The 19,948-nt window shown below is 45.6% G+C and overlaps 1 protein-coding gene across 8 annotated transcripts in view; it reads right to left on the bottom strand.

Annotated features, from left to right (window-relative positions):
- Positions 1 to 19,385, bottom strand: part of ULK1 (unc-51 like autophagy activating kinase 1) — a 99,796-nt gene extending 80,411 nt beyond the window's left edge. For 3 of the 8 annotated variants that reach the window (XM_073313036.1, XM_073313037.1, XM_073313035.1), the window contains exons 1-4: positions 19,050 to 19,339; positions 18,420 to 18,518; positions 17,483 to 17,575; positions 17,352 to 17,393 (exon numbers count right to left, since the gene is read on the bottom strand). In XM_073313036.1, the coding sequence (XP_073169137.1) occupies positions 17,352 to 17,393; positions 17,483 to 17,575; positions 18,420 to 18,509 (225 nt within the window). In that variant the 5' untranslated portion in view covers positions 18,510 to 18,518; positions 19,050 to 19,339. Of the gene's footprint in view, positions 1 to 2,476; positions 2,657 to 16,724; positions 16,800 to 17,351; positions 17,394 to 17,482; positions 17,576 to 18,419; positions 18,519 to 19,049 lie in introns of those variants that run through there. The other 5 variants (XM_073313040.1, XM_073313039.1, XM_073313041.1 and 2 more) reach the window with 5 other exon arrangements.
- Between the last annotated feature and the right edge of the window lie 563 nt (positions 19,386 to 19,948).

A 19,948-nucleotide genomic window follows, 5' to 3' on the forward strand; every position in this document is an offset into this window, starting at 1 on the left:
GTCTTGGTTTTGCCCATTGTGGAGGTTGGAGGGCAGAACACAAATGTTGATCTAAACTCCTATCAAGTTCAAAGTGTTCAAATCTTGGGCTTTTGGTTGGAGACATTTCTAATTAAAATTTATCTTAAAGGAGTTGTTAAGGGGGAAAAAAAAGAATAATTAAGGATTCCAGGAGCTACTAAAGAATCAGCCCCTGAACCAGTAGCCAAGATGCAGGCATGACTCTGGGACACATTTCATTCTAACAATAACATGACTCAGTAATCAAGGACATACAGAAAACAAGCCCTTCCCAGCCTGCTGGTGGCGTTTGACCTTTCCTCTGAGGCCTTAGAATGTAAGCAAGGCACCAGGGAATCCTAGTGCAACTGTGCACCTTATCACATCATGCTGTGTTCACACAGATTGTAAATTCAAATTGAAGTCTTGGTTGAGCAGTGTAGCTTTTTTGCCTTATTTCTAAATAAACACGAACATAGAGCAATATTTAAAGACACCAACACATGAAAGGGCTTGATGTCAGCATGCAGCTAAGGTTCTCTCCAAATGTGGAACTTTGTGAGAGCCAAGTCTGGCATCAAATCCCAAATGGACAGTTGTTCTTCGAGAGTTTGTTATGTGCACTGCCTTGGAATGCTCTCTCCCACCTTAAATGCCCTCTCTATCGGTCCCCAGTCTTGGCTTTGTACACTGCATACAAGTATGGGGCCTGATGGAGCAGTGTTCAGAATGGAGAAGGCTGTTTAGAATAATACATTGAAGGGAGCATCTATTTACACAGTAGTTCAATGCTAGCAGCTTCTCACTCCTAACTACATGGAATTGCCATGAGAAGGTAGGCCAGAGGTGTTATCCTTACTACCCCCTGATGAATGGGTTATTCTCAACCTCCTTGCCCCAGCAAAAGCCAGACAGACGTTATGAAGGAAGTAACAGATTCAGTAGAACCATGATAATAGTAGCTATGCTAGTATTTTCTATCAGAGTAGGGCAACCTAGACTTAACCAATGATACAAGCTCTTCCAAATTCCCAGAGGAGTTCAAATCCTGCTCAGGCCCTCTATGGAACGAGCAATATGGTCTTCAAAAATGGGACAATTATCAAGGAAAATGTGACATCCATTCTTTAATAATGGCCCTAGTTTTTCCTTGTCACTCCTGTGTCTCCTTTAACATATTATTATTGAGGTACTGCCTCTGGACCCCCCTCAGAACTCCATTGTGCTAGAAACTGTACAAACAAGTAAAACACAGACTGTCCCTGCCCCTGAGAGCTCACAGTCTAGGACTATGACAAGACGCAGCACCGGGTGGGGACAGGACAAGGTAACTAACTGTGAGAGCATTTGCAAAACTCAGTAGTCAGTGGCATTCAGTTGCTAAAAACATGCCTATTCTAAGCTCTGGGCACCTGTACAAGAACACACCCAAAAATGTTATTAATTTAAGGATAACATTTTTCAGAAGTACCTAACGTAGGTGCATAAGACCCATTGACTTTCATTTAGCCTTAGGCACCGAAGTCAGTTCTGAAAATGTTACCCTAAATAATCATCAGCCAGAGGCTCTCCTTCACCCTCCCTGCCTCAAGGTCCCCACCTCTGTCTATTTACAGACTCCTTAAATGGGTCTTGCTGTGTCTCTCTTAAATCAATCTGAGGACATACCTGTCCACATCCTAAAAGCCACTCTCAGCTCAAGTAAGACCTGGCACTGGAAAACAAAGGTTGCAACAACTTATTTATGTGGAGGTGCTTTGACATCTGGGGCAGAGCAAGGAACTGAGCCCCTCTCTACCTTATCCCAGTCCAAAGCCTTAGCTACCAAATCATTCAGCATTTGCCACACTGTTCTCCTCATTTTGCAGGGCTTCAAAAAGCATCAATCTTCACCCCCACCTCAAAAATGTGAGCTTTAAAAGCAGCCCCCAACCCCTCCCCATTGCTCCTTTCATCCCTGCCTGCTCAAAGGATTCTGCAGTCTGTCAAGTCTGTCATAACAGCTCCTTTTGTCAGGGCCTCGCCCACCTCTTAGTAGTTCAGCTTCAGATGCATGGTGGAAATGACATTTAGAGTTTCAAGGGTTGCAAGCAAGAGTTAAATATATTTTAGTTGATCTCTAACTACCTGCATAGAAGCCAAGAAACAGAAACATGCAAAGTAAGCGGCCTTCCCCCAACAATGCATTTTAAGAGGGGATGCAAATGATCAGCAGCCTGGCAGCGTGTGTTCCAACGGTTCCCCAGGTTCAAAGTGCTCACCAGAGCAAAGGGCTGGCAGTTTGCAGCTTTCACAGCTGTTCCAGTTACCAGGCCAAGCTGAATTTTAAAAGGTCTCTTGCGTTCGGCCAATGAGCAATTTACTGCGATACTTTCGAGAGTGTCTCTATTGCATTTCTGTCTAGGACAACAACTGCATGAGACAGGGCCTGGATTCCAGCCCCTGCATTGAAAAGAAATGCAAGCTTCGACCCAACCTGCTTTCACATTCTATTCAAAACGGTCTGTGCTTCCAGCACTGATCAGGAGTCGGAGAGTCTGCGGATTATTCCCAGATGTATAGCCAGAGACAGTCACTTGGCACCCAATTTTCAGAAATGCTGAACACCCATCAACAGGCATGAACTTCAGCTGAAACCCGTGAGAGATCAGAACATCTGAAAAAAAGAATCAAGGCCCTTTAACCTCTTTGTGCCTTAATCTCTCTGCCTGTAAAACAACACTACTTACTTAACTAGCAAGGGTGTTGGGAGGATTAATTCATTACTGATGGAGGCATATTCTAGCTTATGCAAGTTAAGCACCATACATGCTTGCAAAACCCTCTTATCATTGATGGCACAAGAGCGAGTATGGATGGAACAGATCTGTTAGGTTATTGTATAATTTGGTCTTCCACCTTCGTAATTTGTCTTGAAGTCAGTGGAAATGTAACAGAAGAGGACTTGGTTCGGTAGTTAGTGTGCATACACGACACTCCATTCAACTTGCCTAGCAACAGAGTGTGCTTCAGGTTCTACCATTCCAGCCTAGGAGGCAGAAGAAGCAAAGAAATACCTGAAAGTCACTCATCAGACAGCAAGCTTCTAGCTGCTCTAATTAAGAGATACAGTGTCCCTCCTCCAGCGACAGCATTGTTGGTGTGTTTCAAACCTCGCTAGGAAGCAGTATGACATTTCTGCTATAGATCAGGTTTGATGCAAATTCATGCTAAGATTGTGCACAATCATCCATCATTTCCAATGGAAAGTGCAATGGTCTCCCCTCGTTTCCATTTTTTAAAAAGCTACAGATTCATAATCCAAAATGTGTTGTGTGTGTCACTCTTCCATTTATGACGCAAACATTTCACATGAGCATAGCTCACAGCTTCTCTGTAGCCGGGCTGTGTCTGGAGTCAGGGAACAAACTGAATGGGGCTTGAGGCAGGGTTGCATTTGAAATGTAGTTATCTAGAGGGGGTTTACAAGTACACGCCAGGAGGCTTTCCATACTTTTAGCCATCTTAGCCAGCATTGTTTACGTCATCAGGCGGGTCTGGGGTATCATGCTGAAGATCCCCAAAGACAAACTACGGTCATACACTTTGCTTGGGGAAAACTCACTGTCACTAGGATTGTAATAGATGGAGTAGTTTAAGAAGACTCCGAATATTCTCTCTTTTAAAGATCATTTACAAAAACCCTTGGAAGTTCAGAACCGAAACCTGTTTCTTTTCACTTGTCATCCCTCCAGTGCAGCTGGGTTTTGTTCATTAAGGAACAAAACAAGGAAAAATACGGCAGGCCAGACTTTGGGCCTACCAACCTCTTTGGGCTCTTTGAGGCAAACTGAAGTGCCCAGAACATTCACTTGCACGTTAATCCTGAGAATACTATTCCAGTTCTTTATTCCATTGCAGAGTTAGTGTACAAAATGCTCTACTTAGGGCCTCTTGCTCGTGTTTGTCAGTTTCTGTAGCAGCAGCTAATTTTGCGACTAGTTGAGGGAAAAAATACATGGAGACAACACCTTCACTTCGGCCCCTTCTCAGGCAACAGCAGCCCACTGACTGCAATCCGCTTACATGGAATACACATATAGGTATAGCGTCTCAGGGACACCGCCAGAGGCGTTCAGCAGGACTATGAATCACCCTGGATTGTTGTTCTGCTATTGGAGACTCTAGCAGTGAAGTTTCTCTTTAATTGAGTGTTAAAAATAAGGAAAGGGGAGGGAAATAGTTACTGACAATTTACTATCTACAAACCAACACGCATGCACTGGGAGAGACAAACCAATAGTTAAGGAAACATGATTTTAATTTAGCAGTGCAGCAGAAGTTGCTGTAGACCAGCACTGTGCTGGACTCCTTAATGTTGTCCAATTGTGGAAAGCTATCAAGGATGGTTCAGTTTGTTACACCATCTAAGGCCTAACAATAGTGTGACCCTTTACATTCCCCTTCCAGACAGATTGGAAGGTGGCATATCAAAAGTGAAGCAGACATATCAAAATTAGTTTTTCCTGACCTAGTTTGTCATCCTCATACCACTGCTTTAAAAAAACACATCCATCAAGGATGTTTGCTCTCACAATGCCATCATTCTCCTGTATCTATCCTGGAGCCTGGCCTACAGCCAAATTTAACACAATGGTTAGGAGACAAAAGGTAGAGGTGTCATTTTTCTTGCAACTATGACAACCCCATTCAATAAATGCACTATTTACACTGGTCTGTATGGGACTGGGGACAACAGGAGACCAGAAAAAAAATATACAGCCCACCTTTCCTAGTAAGTTTGAACAGAGTAGAAAAGAAATACATAGCAGCAGCATGGACAAGGAAGTTCACTCTCACACTGCCTTTGTGTAAATGGCTTTTTAATCCTGTATTAAAAGTTTGCCATCAGGAATTTAAAACATTTGACAGCTACAAAATCCAGAACTTGAAAGTCACCAGGGATTGCTGTATGGGGCCTATCCTTAAAATTCCTCATTCTCAGACACAAACTAGACATCAAGGGAGAGAAAAATCTGCCATTAACGGGTCTCAGCACTGACCTGAACAGACCACTCCGGGGAAAGGAAGGGTTAGGCCAGACTGATGCCAAGGATATCCTTGGTCTCTCCTCAGAGATGCCCAGCATGATGGCCGCCATCTTGGTTCACACAGCAGGGACTGAACTCAGGACCTCCAGAGCTAATAGCAGGAGATGCTACAGTTTGAGCTAGACAGCCAAGGTGTCCCGGCTGGCAGCTGGAGCCATAAGAGACTCGCATCCTCTGTGGATCAGGCACAGAGCAGGGACCGGTAACACACACGCACGAGTGGCCCATTGTGAGGATGGTTTGACAATGTGGACAACAGTCAACTCAGATGTGCACAGACTCTAAAATCATTCCACTGAGACCACCAAAATAGTAACAACTTACAGAACTCTACACCAGTCTGGCCCAGACTAGTAGTGACCAAATCTCATAACCAACCCCAATATGTAAAATTCACAGATGAATGGTGTCACTAAATGTGGACTACAAAGGCCCTCACGTTCAAAACAACCTTATATGACATGACTCCAGTGTAAACTAACTTCACACTACAAAACAACAAAGCCTCTAGGCAAGTCATTTATGTAGGCTGGTGGAGATAACCTAGAAGACTTCAGCCTCCAGAGCTGTCAATCAGGTACCTCACAAAAGCAGTAAGTACCTAATCCAACTGCCACTGAAGTAAGTCAAAGAGTGGCTTTCCATTGACTTCAATGGGCTTGAATCGGGATCTACATTTACAGAGATAGTCTATTCGGGATGGAATCAGTAACAAATGGAGACACAACCTATCCTGGAAATTACCTGAACCACGCACTTCTGTCTAGAAAAGATCACACAGGCAGAACAGCTACAATTACTGTACATAACCAAACGTTCAACAAAGCAGTTCCCATAGGCCAGGCCTAGAAATCAATGAATGAAAAAGCACTGTCCACACCAAAAACCTTCTAGCTAATAAAACATCACTGAGAGGTTGTCACTTTATTGGCCATGAAGTATAGTTTCTGAAAACTTTTCTTGCTGGTAAAGTTTCTTTTACAGGACAAATACAGTTCCGTAGTCACCCCAGAGGGCTGAAGATAGCCTTGCTAATAGGAATACTTCCACTCATGTGTGCAAAGGAATCTTATGGAGATAGATCATGCAGTCAACACCCCATCAGCTCCCACAGACAAACGCAAATGCAAAGGATCTCCTGGCTTGGGAGCTTTTCCTCTGGCTGCGAAGGCTCCTGCTTCTTACGACAGATGCAGAATGCACTGCGGTCTACAGCCTCCCAAACTATCTGGAGACAGCTGCTGAGGAAAGATAGCCAGGGATACAGAGGCCATCTGTTGTGAATGAGATTCTCATGAGGGCCCACTGATTGCACCAACAAAAGGAGAAGCCTACAGTATAGTTCAGAGCACAGCCTAAGGGTTACTAAATGGGTGCGGGGAAAGAACGTTTGATACAAGCTGAACTTAAAAACAAAATATCACCACCTAACGCAGGGGTGGCCAACCTGTGGCTCCGGAGCCGCGTGCAGCTCTTCAGGGGTTAATACGCAGCTCCTTGCATAGGCGCTGACTCCGGGGCTGGAGCTACAGGGGCCAACTTTCCAGTGGGCCGGGTGGTGCCCACTGCTCAACCCCCATCTCTGACCGAGCCCTGCCCCCCCTCCATACCTTCCCCCAAGGCCCGTGCTCCCTTCCCCCGAGTCTGCCATGCCCTCACTCCTCCCCACCAAAGCTTCCTGCACATGTGAAACAGCTGACTGCAGCAGGTGGGAAGCGCTGACTGGCAGGGCTGCTGGGGGGCGGGAGGTGCTGGGGGTCTGGAGCTGATGGGGGGCTGCTGACGTATTGCTGTGGCTCTTTGGCAATGTACACTGGTAAATTCTGGCCCCTTCTCAGGCTCAGGCTGGCCACCCGACCTAACCTTACCTCCTCGACTCTCTGCAGGGACCCTATGGACAGGCCCTGCATCATACCGCACCCTTTTCTTTTGTTGGTGTAATCAGTGGACTCTGGTGCCCTGGCTGCCTCTGGAACACGGTGGGTATGTCTACACCGCAGATAAACACCCACGGCTGGCGTGTCAGGCCATGGAAGTGCAGTGCAGATGCAAAGGGGACAGGGTCCCAGAGCTCAGGCTCCAGCATTATAGCCCCGCAGCCCCACGAGCCCAGTCAGCTGACATGGGCCAGCCGCAGGGGTTTAACTGTAGCGTAGACAAACCCATAGCCTTTTCATCTCTCTCCTACTCATCCGCTGGCTCAGTGTTAGAAAGATTGTGGGAGTGAATTCTAGATCATCTGTGGATAGAGCAAGGAACTCCACTTAGCAGGTCCTGTCCTTTTGCTGCCTGAAAAGCCTGCAGCTACTGTGTAGGTCCCTGTTACTAGCTGGATGGACTGGGGTGATGGAACCTACATCCTTAGACAGGAGGGAACGGTTAAACCTCGCTCCTCCCACCCTCTGAGCTCGGACTGAATAGGCTACTCTCTAAAAAGAGGAGGGAAGGTTGGTGTTATGGAAGGAGTGCTCTGTCTTGATGCAAGCATTAGGACTGAAGCAAGAAAAGAGACAATAGCCACTTTGATCTGAATAGCAGGAGCACTTATCAATAACCACCTTTCTCTAAATAAACATGGCTGGAAAACATTCACATGACTTTTGGCCTAACATGCAGCAACACCCTGGAGCGTGTCCCCATGCTACCCTGTTCATCCACATGGCTGCCACCGGCACCTTGCTCCTACCGTTCACCTCCTTCCTTTCCCTGGCAGTAAAGAATTGAGGAATATTTTTAGACAAGCTATTGGAAAGGCAAACATTCATTTAGACGCAAAAGAAACAAACGTGGGAGGCGGGGGGGGGGGAAGAGAGATGAAGTGGAGAAATCACTAAGTTAATATTAGCTGGTTTACTAGAACATAACACTCTCTCTGCATGGATACATGGTAACACGGCAATGCCACTGGCCCCCGCACACAGCTTTAAAGACATATCAACAGGGCCAAGTTTCAGGAAGGACCTTTGTGATCCAGGCCCTGCAGCTGGAGTGGACCAGCAAGGCACCACCAAGCGGGCAACAGGCAGTATGGCTGCCACCTGCTTCTGGCAGAAGTCCTACACCGGGAAGAGGAGACACACCCATATCACCTCATATACTCCAGGAAACAAAAGAGCTTATGTGGGGGGGGTGGAAAGCAGAGAGCAGCTGGGGGTCACATCATAGATTCCACTCACCCTCCTGGGGCACATTTTCCAAGATTTTGGTGGATCCAGGCCCAGCATACTTCAAATTCAGCCCTAATTAAGACCTACACTAGCCAACTAGAAAAACCTTCTCCCGACGAAGGCACAAGAGTTCAGATACCTCAGTGCCAGATCTTACTGGGTTGTGAGAGACCTGCAACCACCCACACAGAGGGTTTGTGCGTCTGTAACCCACACACCTTCTGGGTGTGGTGTTCTGTCCCATCGAGGGGCACCAAGACCACTTAGAGAGAGTTAAATGAGTCTGCTCTACAGCCTTAGCTAATAACCAGCTGACTTTTATGTCATGCACTAGAGGCTTGGGCGCTAAGCTCCAGAGGTCCCTGGTTCGATCCCACCCGACGATGACCAGGGTCTGTCGGCGTTATACTTCCTCTCTGACTCTTGGTCACACTTTGTCCACACACTCCCATCTCCCTCAGTGACAGCTGGATCCAGAACACCTCTTGGGGGAAGGAAGGTGCTGACACATGGAGGTGATCAGAAAAAGGAACAGTGCCACCTCCCTTTGCCCCTACAGATCTCAGGGAACCCTTGTAGATGGGCTTCTGTGGGATCAGCAGAAGTATAAAGTAGCAGTGTCCCTTCCACATACCATGTACCTTCTGCTTATGAAATGGATGGGACAACGTGACCCGAAGTCAATAGGAAAAACAATTCTCAAGTTTCTAAGTGGATTTCATGAAAAGAAGGAAAGTGCTCCACATATAAATAATTCCCTAGGCAGCTGTCCTCAGTGTCTGGTTGCATGTTGGTTGAAAACCCTTCAAGATAAATAGTCTAATGTCCATTTAATTATTATTTGCAAGACGACATAATGACCAGTTTAGCCAAATGAAAGCAACACCTTTCTGCTTTCCTGGTGGCCCCCAACCAGGTGAAACCTCAGCTCACCTGAAGGAGACCATCCATCACCTTCTGACTGACAAGTCTTCCAAAATGTAGCCTTCCCTTCAAACAAGAGTCTCTCCTTCTCCAGGCCCTAGTAGCCTGTAAGAGTACATCGACCCTGCAATGTAGGCCCAGGGTTACTAGAACCCAAGTTAACCCAACAAACCCAAACCCTGGATTTGTTAACATAGGACTTGAGAGTCTACACTCATTTGCAACCCTGCTCCCAAGCTGGGGCTCCAGCAACTACACTGCACTGTGCAGACCTGAGTCCAACCACCCAACTCCTACCGGACTATCAATGAGAGTTGATGAGAGACTATCAATGACTACCTGGCCTTTGTAAATTTCCCTTTTTATGACTCTTTACTATATCCCTAGTTTTCAAGTGTCTGTTTCTGGAAATCAAATGTACTTCACGTCACTGTGAAATACTGATAACAGAAAAACAAGATTCTCCCTTAGAACAAGTCTGGGCCTTTGTATACGAGAAAACTGACAGAGTCAGAAGATAGAGAGTACCAGAGCCTTAAATGTCCAGTAGTTTAACAGCAAGGAACGGGAGAGAAGAAATAACTCATCTCAATGTTCCTTTGCTGGCTGCTGCATTACAAGATACACCATGTGCCGACTAGATTTTCACAGGAAAACACATTTGGACCAGCCTGAAAAATCCTCCAGCCAGTACGATTCCCCACTTGTTGGCGACGTGTACATTAAGAAGGGATTAGAGACTCTATTGGTTACACAACTACAAATTGGCACTCTCTCTTTTTGTCTCTGTGTACGTGCCGCTTCACCTCTCAACACCTGCAGTGTGATTTCTCATCTCACCAGCAGCTCCCACTCACCACCATCTGGGAATACAAAGATGGACTGGAACAGGCAGGAAGGTTTTCCTTTCTTTAGATGTAAGATGCTTCGCTAAATAGGATCAATAAAGGCTTTAACTTCAGCATCTTTCATTCCCTACAAGTGATACTTAATGTCTAGCTGATTACTAAGATGCTAGCTCAGATGACGTAATCCCTCCTGTTGTCCTGATGTTAACTTCTTTACTGGCTACAAGGCAGCTAGATGCTCAAACTGTCCAGACACAACATTTCAAGCATGAGTGCCCTAGAGGATAATGCATGGACTGGGATTCAGGAGACCTGGGTTCTTTTTCCAGCTCCAACACTAGCCTGCTGGGTGACTGTGGGCATGTGACCTCCCCACTCTGTGACTCAGTTTCTCCCATCTGTAAAATAAGGATAATGTTTTGACTTGCTTGGTTAATCTGTGAGCTGGACACTTGGCCTTCTGGCAAAATCTCCTCAGAAGACCCAAACAAAGATAAATGAGACACAAAATCTGTCTCTACCCAGCCTTTTTACAGGGTCCCATTTCTCCCTCAAGGGCTGTCCGTCTTCTCCCTTCTCCAGGGAGTAACAAGCACTTTCCTCTCCACAGACCACAGCTTCCTTTTCCAAACCCTTCCTCTTGGGTGCGGGGAGTTTACCCCACCACCATTAGGTGGCACCGTAGACAAGCCGGGGGGAGGGGGAGGGGGAGGGTGTCTCTTCCCTCCCCTCATGTCTCCACCCCTGGGACCCTAATACTATATAGGCTACTGGCTGCCCTCCAAACTCCAAATCGCCCTGCTCTTCCTATTCAGACTAAATGTTTTTACAGTCCAATCACAAAGATTTCATAGTGAAAGTTGTCATCATGGAAATGCTGACACAGCCTAAACATCAGCAGCACAAACGGCACCTCAACAGTAACAGTAACTGGAGCGTCACTGTTCAATTCAAAACACAACCACACTCCAGTTTCCAATTACTCTTTGGAGACATCCCTTAACCTCTCTCGTTACAGGCTGAGTAATGCTGCCTTTTCTAGAAGGAAGCTACAGAGACTATTAACTCTCCCTATCACCAGCTCGTGTGGGACATGGCATCATGAGAGGAAAACACAGGTAGAAGGCCCAGCCATATAAGAACATGGTGAGTAAAACAGTGATCATGATTTCAAAATTGCAACAAGGCCACTCCCTCTAAAAATATCACCTCACTATTCAGAGGGTTATAATTAGTGGAAACTAAACATTTGCCAGCGGTTTCCTTGGCCTTTAGAAGAGTGTGGACATTTAGGAGACCTTTTAATTCATTTATTTTTTGTTGGTTCCACAAGATTATAAAAAACAGTTACCTGCGTACCAGTTAAGCCCCTCTGAACACAGAAATGATGATTCACTAGACTCTCAGACCTTCCTCCGGAAGACTATGGAATCTTCACCAGGTTTTCGCAATGAAGCCCAACCCCATCTTCAGTCTACAGGGTATTTCCCATGTGTGGAAGTTGAGGGTGACCATGCATAGCAGGGATTCCCACCATTACCATCCACAACTGAGGCACAGAGAAGATTGGCCATCCTGATATGCCTGCATGTGACACCCAACTCTCAAGGCGATTTGCCAACTTCACTTCGGGACAGAACAAGAGAAGGCTTTAGATGGGCCTGAATGACCTCAGAAGTGCAACCTCTCAGACAAAGCATGTTTTCTTAGGGATTTCAAATGGCATACGGGAGTCCTGTGTCCTGAGACACAAACGTCAAAAAGTCATTCCTCAAGAGCAAGAGACCCAGTATTAGCTGGCATCTGAGGCTGCCAGGCACAGCAGTGGCTTTGCCGCCGGTGATACAGGAATCGGCCAACACCACAAAGGATGCCAGAGCAATGCAGCAGGTACCTGCAGTGCATGAGGATAAGCCCCAGGATAACAAGATCACACAAAACCAATTTCAAGTCAAAGGATAGAGCCTATATGGGGGCACGGGGGAAACACGTACAAGACGTGGGAAAACCGCACATTTGGCCAATCTCCTTCCAGCAAAGGCCATCATTCAGGCACCCATGCTAATTTTAGCCTTTGATCCCACTGACTATGAGGCACTGCTGCCTGACAAGCAGGCCCCAGGAGAGAACGAGGTCATTCTTTGCTGGCTTTGTTCCTTTCCGAGACTGGCATTGGATAGCTGATCATCAAGCCCAACGGCCTTCTCTCATGCAGCCTTTCTTCCGGTTGTCCTGTGATCTGTTCAATGTGCATGAGTCCTGCAAGGAGGATTGGTCCTGGATGGCCATCAGTATGGCTGATGCCGCTCTGCTCTTCGTCTCCTTTTCATTCAATCCAGGGGGTGGAATCTCCTGGCTTTTCCAGAAACGAAAGCGAGGTGCAATTTTTCAGCCAAGCCTTTGCGGTAGCATGGGGGGAACTAAGGTGGGGTCTCTTTTCCGGTTCCTAGTTAGTGAGTGATGTCTGTTTAACGCCGACGACTGAGAGACCCCAGTCATCGGCGAGTGGGATCAAACCTGGGACCTCTGGAGCTTAGTACATGAGCCTGTACCGCATGAGCTAAAAGCCAACCAGCTGTTAGATAAGGCTGTAGAGCAAACTCATTAATCTCTCTCTCTAAGTGGTCCCAGTGCCACTGGATAGGACAGAACACCACACCCAGGAGGTGTGTGGGTTACATTTGCTTTCCCTGTGATATGCCTGATGCTGCAGTGATGGACATACCGAATTACTGACAATATTAATAACCCCCTTACTTAAGTAGGTCCCCTGTGGGAGTAACAGCACGATTAGGTGTATGTCCTGAATTACATTCTATATAGCATCTATATAGCAAACCCTTCTTTTTGCAAAAAAGGACAAGATCATCTGAAGAAGTGGGTTTTTTACCCAGGAAAGTTTATGCCCAAATAAATCTGTTCGTCTTTAAGGTGTCACCGGACTCCTTGTTGTTTTTGTGGATACAGACTAACACGGCTACCTCTCTGATACTTAACGTGATCATTAGCATCTACACAGACCGGACGGGAAAAGGACATTGGGGTAGCTGTGTTAGGGCAACTTTGCACTGTGTTACCGGCATAAGCTGCCCTGAAGCCAGCAGAGGTGCTCACCAGGAAATCACCCCAGCGCTGTGAAATCTTCAGGTGGTACAACACCTACATCACCACCGCTCCGAGCAGCTGGCACAGGGGACACAACCGTGAGAAACAAGGCACAACCCATGCTTCCCTATGTCCTAGTGACCCGAGCCACCAACAACAGCCTGCAGGCACCTTTAAACTAGTGCTGGCAGTAAGCAGCCCAGAACAGAGCATTCCCAACATCAGGCAGACTCAGAGGCACCTTACCATTCCCACTCCTCTCAACTGATCCTTCATCACAGCTGAATATTCATCCCCCCGGTTTCTAAAGTCTCTAAAATGAAGTTGAGTTCATCCACACACGGGTGTCGAACCCCTGGTTCTAAGGAGCCTAGTTATTTCCAACCCTGATCCTTATGCTGCCACGGCATCATTATCTCCAAATCCTTGTCTCTTTAGACACCCGGTTCCACCCTCTTTAAAAAGAGCCTGAAGTCCTCTATTTTCTATGTATCCTAGAAGCCTCACCAGATAGGAAATATCAGCAGACTGGCACCATATACTATAAACCAGCTGTGCCAGTAGGCCTCTCTGTTTGAATTGCATTGGACAAAGGTAAAAGGGTAACAACCCAAAAGGTCTATCCATGGCTTAAGCACAGAGACACAAGCTAAGTTTTCTGAAAGCAGCTGGAAATGGTGGTTAATAAAATGAGTGTTTTTTTGAAAAGAGAGGAAAGATAATGAAAGGGATGCTCACCCCTAGTGGTTTTAAACAGGAGGAAAAAAAATCTGTGTGTCTTGAAAGATCATTGAGACAAACTACAGTACTTTCTCCACTGTAAAAGCTCTCTCTGTCTCTCCCCATCCACGTATTTATATTTCACTCATTAGAGTACTTTCTGAGGGCCTCAACACCTTGAAGGCATTTATCCTCAGCACTCTTGGGAGGACAGGAAGATCTGTTATCCCCATTTTACATGTAGGGAGCTGGAGCACTGAGATGCTAAGCAACTTGCCCAAGGTCACACAGGAAGTTTGTGACAGGCTGGGACTTGAATCCAGGTCTCCCAAGAGCTAGTGCCCTAAACACCTCTCTCCAAAAGACGGGCTAAGAATCTGTGATCATTCAGTGGCAGTAATACACTTTGATATAGGGCAAACCCAAAATTCAACTTCTCCAACTGTTTATTGCTCCAAGGACAGGTTTGCAGCTCAGATCTATTCTGCATGTGCTCACAAATGAGTATTTTTAAGGCAAAACTCAAAAAAACCTGATTCCATCCCCCTCCTTGTGCAGAGACTGTCTCATTGGGATCCCTGGACCAAGCTGAGCACATCAGTGATAGTTGAGCATATAATAATTGGAACATATTTTTCATTTTATGAGCCCATTCCAATTTAATGATGCTACGGTTAAACACTCCCCTTCACAGCTCCTAAAAGGCCAGATACGGTTTCCTTATGCATCATTAAATATTCACCTATGTCAAATGTCATGCCAGTAAAGCTCTTATTTTATTATTATTCATGATCCAGTATCATAAAGCTCTGTGCAAAAAGGACTGAATGCAGCAGGTTTCTGGGTGAAGGTGGTGGTGGGGTAAATAGGGGTAAGTGGAACTGCTGCTGCAAGCCTGATGGAGTTACTCAATGTTCTTGTATAAGAAATCTAGTATTACATCAGGCTTTATTTTCACATGCAAAAAAACCACCAAAAATATCCGCAATCACTAACCTACACCCTCTGTGATTTTCCCAACCATTTCCTTGAGTGTACAGGAGTCAGAATTAAAGAAGTCACTGGTGACAGGGGTGGTGGAGAGGAATAATTAAAAAAACCAACCCAATACTACAACAATGCAACAGAAACAAAAGCCACAGAACAACAGGAAGATTAGCAAATCTATTCATAGCTTCACAGTTGCGAAGGCCAAAAACACTAAAGTGAGGGAAAAGTCTCTTCAGTTTTATGATTCAGGGAAATAAAAGTGTAAGTAATTGCAGTTGGCTGTTTTCATGGGGAAATAAAAATGAAGCGATCAAGTTTGCTTTCAGAGAAATACAACCAGTCAGAAATGTTCCCATTCCACAAAACAAGGTGGGGTATAGAACCACCACACTCCAATGACTCCTTTCAAAGACATTTATTTAGGGAACCCTCCACACACACACCCTTCCATCACACCAGGGAGTTAGGGGGAGCAGGAGCTAAACAAAAAAGTTTTGAATATGCTGACAGAGGTCAGCCCTGCAACGTAACAATTTATGGAAATGAGAACTGCAGCAATGAACATTTAGAGGCAGGACCAGTAATTGGGGTGCAGGGAGTGCAAATGGAGAACTGCACACACACAAAATCGGTGATCCCACTTCCCCATAGGAACCTCTCCCCTACCACAAATTCTACCTCCTTTATTATCTCTGCATCTCCAAATCTGCAGCTTTACAGACTGAAAGAGCTCACATAACCCATGACTGTGCACGACTTTTTTGCAACCGTCTCCACATCCTGTACAGGTTTAAGAAACAGGCAGGGCGGAGGGAGGGATAGCTCAGTGGTTTGAGCATTGGCCTGCTAAACCCAGGGTTGTGAGCTCAATCCTTGAGGGGGCCATTTAGGGATCTGGGGAAAAAACTGGAGATTGGTCCTGCTTTGAGCAGGGGGGTGGACTAGATGACCTCCTGAGATCCCTTCCAACCCTGATATTTTATGATTCTTTTCAGAACAGTGGGGCTCTTGGCACAAGACATGCTGCCATGAACTAATCCTATTCCCAACTCCCCCACCGCACCCCCACAAAAAAAGGGTTTGAAAAATCCATCCTCATCTGCCTTTAAAAAAAAAAAAAGAAGCATTAAACCCTTCCCGAGTACTATACCTGACCCAAAATAACCTCCCCTAGGCAGCATCTACCCCATCTCCCAGCAGAGAGAGATGCATGGTGGGTAATGTAGTCCTATCTAAAAGAACACTAATACCAAGTGAAAAGAAAAGGAGGACTTGTGGCACCTTAGAGACTAACCAATTTATTAGAGCATAAGCTTTCGTGAGCTACAGCTCACGAAAGCTTATGCTCTAATAAATTGGTTAGTCTCTAAGGTGCCACAAGTCCTCCTTTTCTTTTTGCGAATACAGACTAACACGGCTGTTACTCTAATACCAAGTGAGGAATGCAGACTACAGCTCCCAGAAGGCATTGCTGGCAGCCTCTACCACCCAGCTGGGGATCTCGTTGCACAGTGATGCAAAGGGCTGGCTGCACCAATGGAGGAGGGCAGGACGAATGTCAACAAACACGGAGGCCTGCAGGCCACGTGACATCACTTAGAGCAGTGAACCACAGATAAGCAACAAAAACAGCAACCCTGGTGCTGCATGGTCTCATTGCAGCAACTAAAGCTGTCATTCCCAAACGAGAGAGGTTAGGCTGGAAATACACCCTCCGACTTCTCCCATGCTAGGACTGCATATGTACACAACAGGATTCCAGTCTACTGAGAATCTAGAGTCACTAAAAACAAAATCATCATGTGTGCAATAAAACCTGTCCCAAAGAACAGTAAGAAGGGAGGGCTGCCTAGTAGAGTTGGTTTTTATAATCAGAGTACCTCAGAATGGTCTCTTAGGATCAGGGCTTGCCTGTTAGAAGCGATCCTCAGAGCTGACATCTGAGGGGAAAAAGCAACTTTACAGGAAGCAGCAACCTTCTAAAAATAAGTCTACTGCAATTTATAGGAGCCACTGAATGCCATAAGGACAAATGAAAAATTTTAATGAAACTATCCACTACCTGGAAACAAAACGTAGGCCACAAAGTCAACCTCACCCCTCTTCAATACCCTAGATAAGTTCAAATTATTGAATAACAGGAAATGTATGTGCACCCTCAGAAAAAAAGGAACTTGTGCCAAAAAGAATGACTGTATTTTTGTGTTTATAATGCCACAATGAGACATTAACATATACACCATGCATTAAACTTCACCGCACAACATCTAAGGACATTAGCAAAATAGTTCTCCCCCTCCCCATCTCAAGCAATCATGGTCTGGAATACAATTAAATAGAAGTGATCTGTTCGGACATGTTAGTATATTTCCCTGTCTTACAAAGGGGAGATTTTTCATTATATAAGTAGGCTCTAAGTGGACCATCTGTCCAAACATTCTAAGATCTACACTTTTTACCCAACTTCCCCCCACCCTCAAATACTTCAATGTAATCAGACGTATTACCTGGAAGTCATACAAGGCAACGATATTTTCATGTTTCAGTTCCTAGAAAAAACAAGACAGGAATGCTAAACTAGGAATAACAGAGCATATATAACAGATATTCAGAGAGAAAAAGTAATTTCTGCCTTTACCTTAAGTATTTTGATTTCCTTCCCCAGCAGAGTTTGAGATTTTGCAAGGTTTTTCTTGTTAATACACTTCACAGCTACCTCCAGCCCAGGTTTCTGAAAGTTAAATGTGTATGTATAGTTTAAAAGATAAATGTCAATTTCAGTATTAAATAACATTAAGAAACAAGGGTCTCTCCCAGATTACAATTATATCTGACAAAGGGGTTACAGAGCATTGGTAAAGGGCCCTAATTCAGTATCCCAGTACATACCCTGTACTTGTTCAGACTTGCCCTTTGCTGAATTAGCCTGGTCAGCACAAAAAAGAAAAGTTGAAGGTTTGGATTTTTCTTATTACTTTATACTACAGTTATCCTCTTATTTAAGCAATGCAAATAAATGGATTGTAGGAACCAGGGCTTATCCTGAGCTTTAATGATGAAAAATCCAGATTGATTGTATCCTCTTATTTAACCCTAACTGATCCAAAAAAAAAAAAAACCCACCACAACAAAACCCACAACAGCCCTCCTCTAAAAGCCACACATTTAATAAATGCAAATACACTTCAGAAACTGAACTGGTTTGAGGGAAGGTTATTTTGATCTATTATGTTTCTACGGGACACCAGAGCACGACCCAATATTGATACTGTAGTTCACTGCTGCGTATATCTTGTTGACTTTTAAACTCTTTATTTATTCTGGCCAACCACAAAGACTTTTTCAAGGCTTCTGCTCATTTACATGCACCTCAACAACATATAATAATGCATATGTATTTATATGGCACCTAGCTACAAACGTGACTGGGGAGCTTTGTAATAAACCAAACAAAACACAGACTATGAGATTCGAGACAACAGTACAGAGCCATAGGGACAACCACAGACAAAGAGGGGTAAACCCTCCCCACTTAAGTCGTGGAAAAGACAAACAAAAGAGCAAAACCTATTTACCTCTTTGTGTCTCCCTTTGAAAACAACAGCAAAAGCTCCATGTCCGATCAGATCTTTCCTGCTGAACTCAAACTTTCCTATTGTCTCCATGTCTTTATCCTTTTGGATTTCCAGTATGTGTCCGAGAGAGGGGGTTGGCAGTAAATAATAATAATAGTTGATAGTTTTAAAACCAAAATTAACGACAAACAAAAACAACCCACCCACCCCCCTCCTTAAGAACAATCAGGAGCTGGAGACTTGTTGGAAAAGTAAAGTCTCTCTTCTATCAACCTCTCGGCAGCTAAACATCTGGCTTTTCACTCCCACCTCTTCTTCTTCCATGGGCTGCCTTTTCCTGGAGAAGGGTTGGGGTTTAGTCATTGTTAGAGTCTGGAGAGACGTCTGTTCCCTAACAACAGGGCCTTTCCCATCCCCTGCTAGCAGCCTAGTGATATCAAGAGGAGTTGTCCCGCCGACTTTGTGCTAAGAACCTCTACCCAGGATGAAATCCCAGCCCTTCCCACCCCAAAGCCGCTGATGCAAGAGCAAGTCCGCTTTAAAAAACAACAAAAATAATTCCACTTTAAAAAATCCACCTTAAGAGCAAGTCCACCTTAAAAAAAAATTCCACCTTAAGAGCAAGTCCACCTTAAGAGTTGCCTTCCTCCCCCCATTTGTTTGTATACAGGAGCCAGCGGTGCTAGGGTCACCCCTAGAATGGCCCGGCGCCTGGGATCCGATGCTCCGCACGGGCTCCCCGGCTCCTTCTTCGCGGGCCGGGAGCGATCCGGGCCGCAGCCGCCGCTGCCCAGCCTCAGACAAAAGATCTGCGGACTCCGGAGCGCAGGAGAGGAGAGTCCTGGCTCCGGCAGCCGCGGCGCAGGCGCGGTGAGCACGGTGGGGGAGGTAGAGGCAGATAGACCGGAGACGGCGGCAGCAACCTAAGGCGGAGGGGCTGAGCTGACACATTTAAAGCCACAGCCTGCAGCAGCCGCCGCCACCCGTGAGTCACCCTGCCCAGGCAAGGCACACGCTGGCCCACTCGGTTCTGGGAGTTAGCAGCTCATCACCTGAGGAGACATGTGAACAGCGATTCCCTGGAACCAGACAATAAAGCCCCTACTAGAGCACACCTTCGCCTGGTTACAGGCTGTACACTACAGTGATCCCCTTGTCACAGGATATTCCATCAGCGGCTCCAAGTTTTACTGCTTGCAACGGTCAAAACACAGATGAGATCTCCCCCCCTCCCCCCCCAGTGATTTTTTGCTATTTTAACCAATCATTCAAAATGGATTAACTGCAGAAAAGTTTTGAAAATTCACACCCCCTCCTAAAAGTTTCAGCCAGCTGTGTCTACTCACTGTGGCAAGGCATATGGGTCTCTCTCTACAGTATCAGTTACAGGATATCAGCTCTTAGTTGTCTATAAAACACTCAGCACACTTAGGGTGCTATATAATAATAATCGGAACCTCAATAACAATCATGCACATATTCCAAACACAATAATAATATCCCATGATTATACCCCACAAACACTTCTT

The sequence above is a fragment of the Lepidochelys kempii genome, chromosome 15, assembly GCF_965140265.1.
Source record: "Lepidochelys kempii isolate rLepKem1 chromosome 15, rLepKem1.hap2, whole genome shotgun sequence".
NCBI classification, from domain to species: Eukaryota; Metazoa; Chordata; order Testudines; family Cheloniidae; genus Lepidochelys; species Lepidochelys kempii.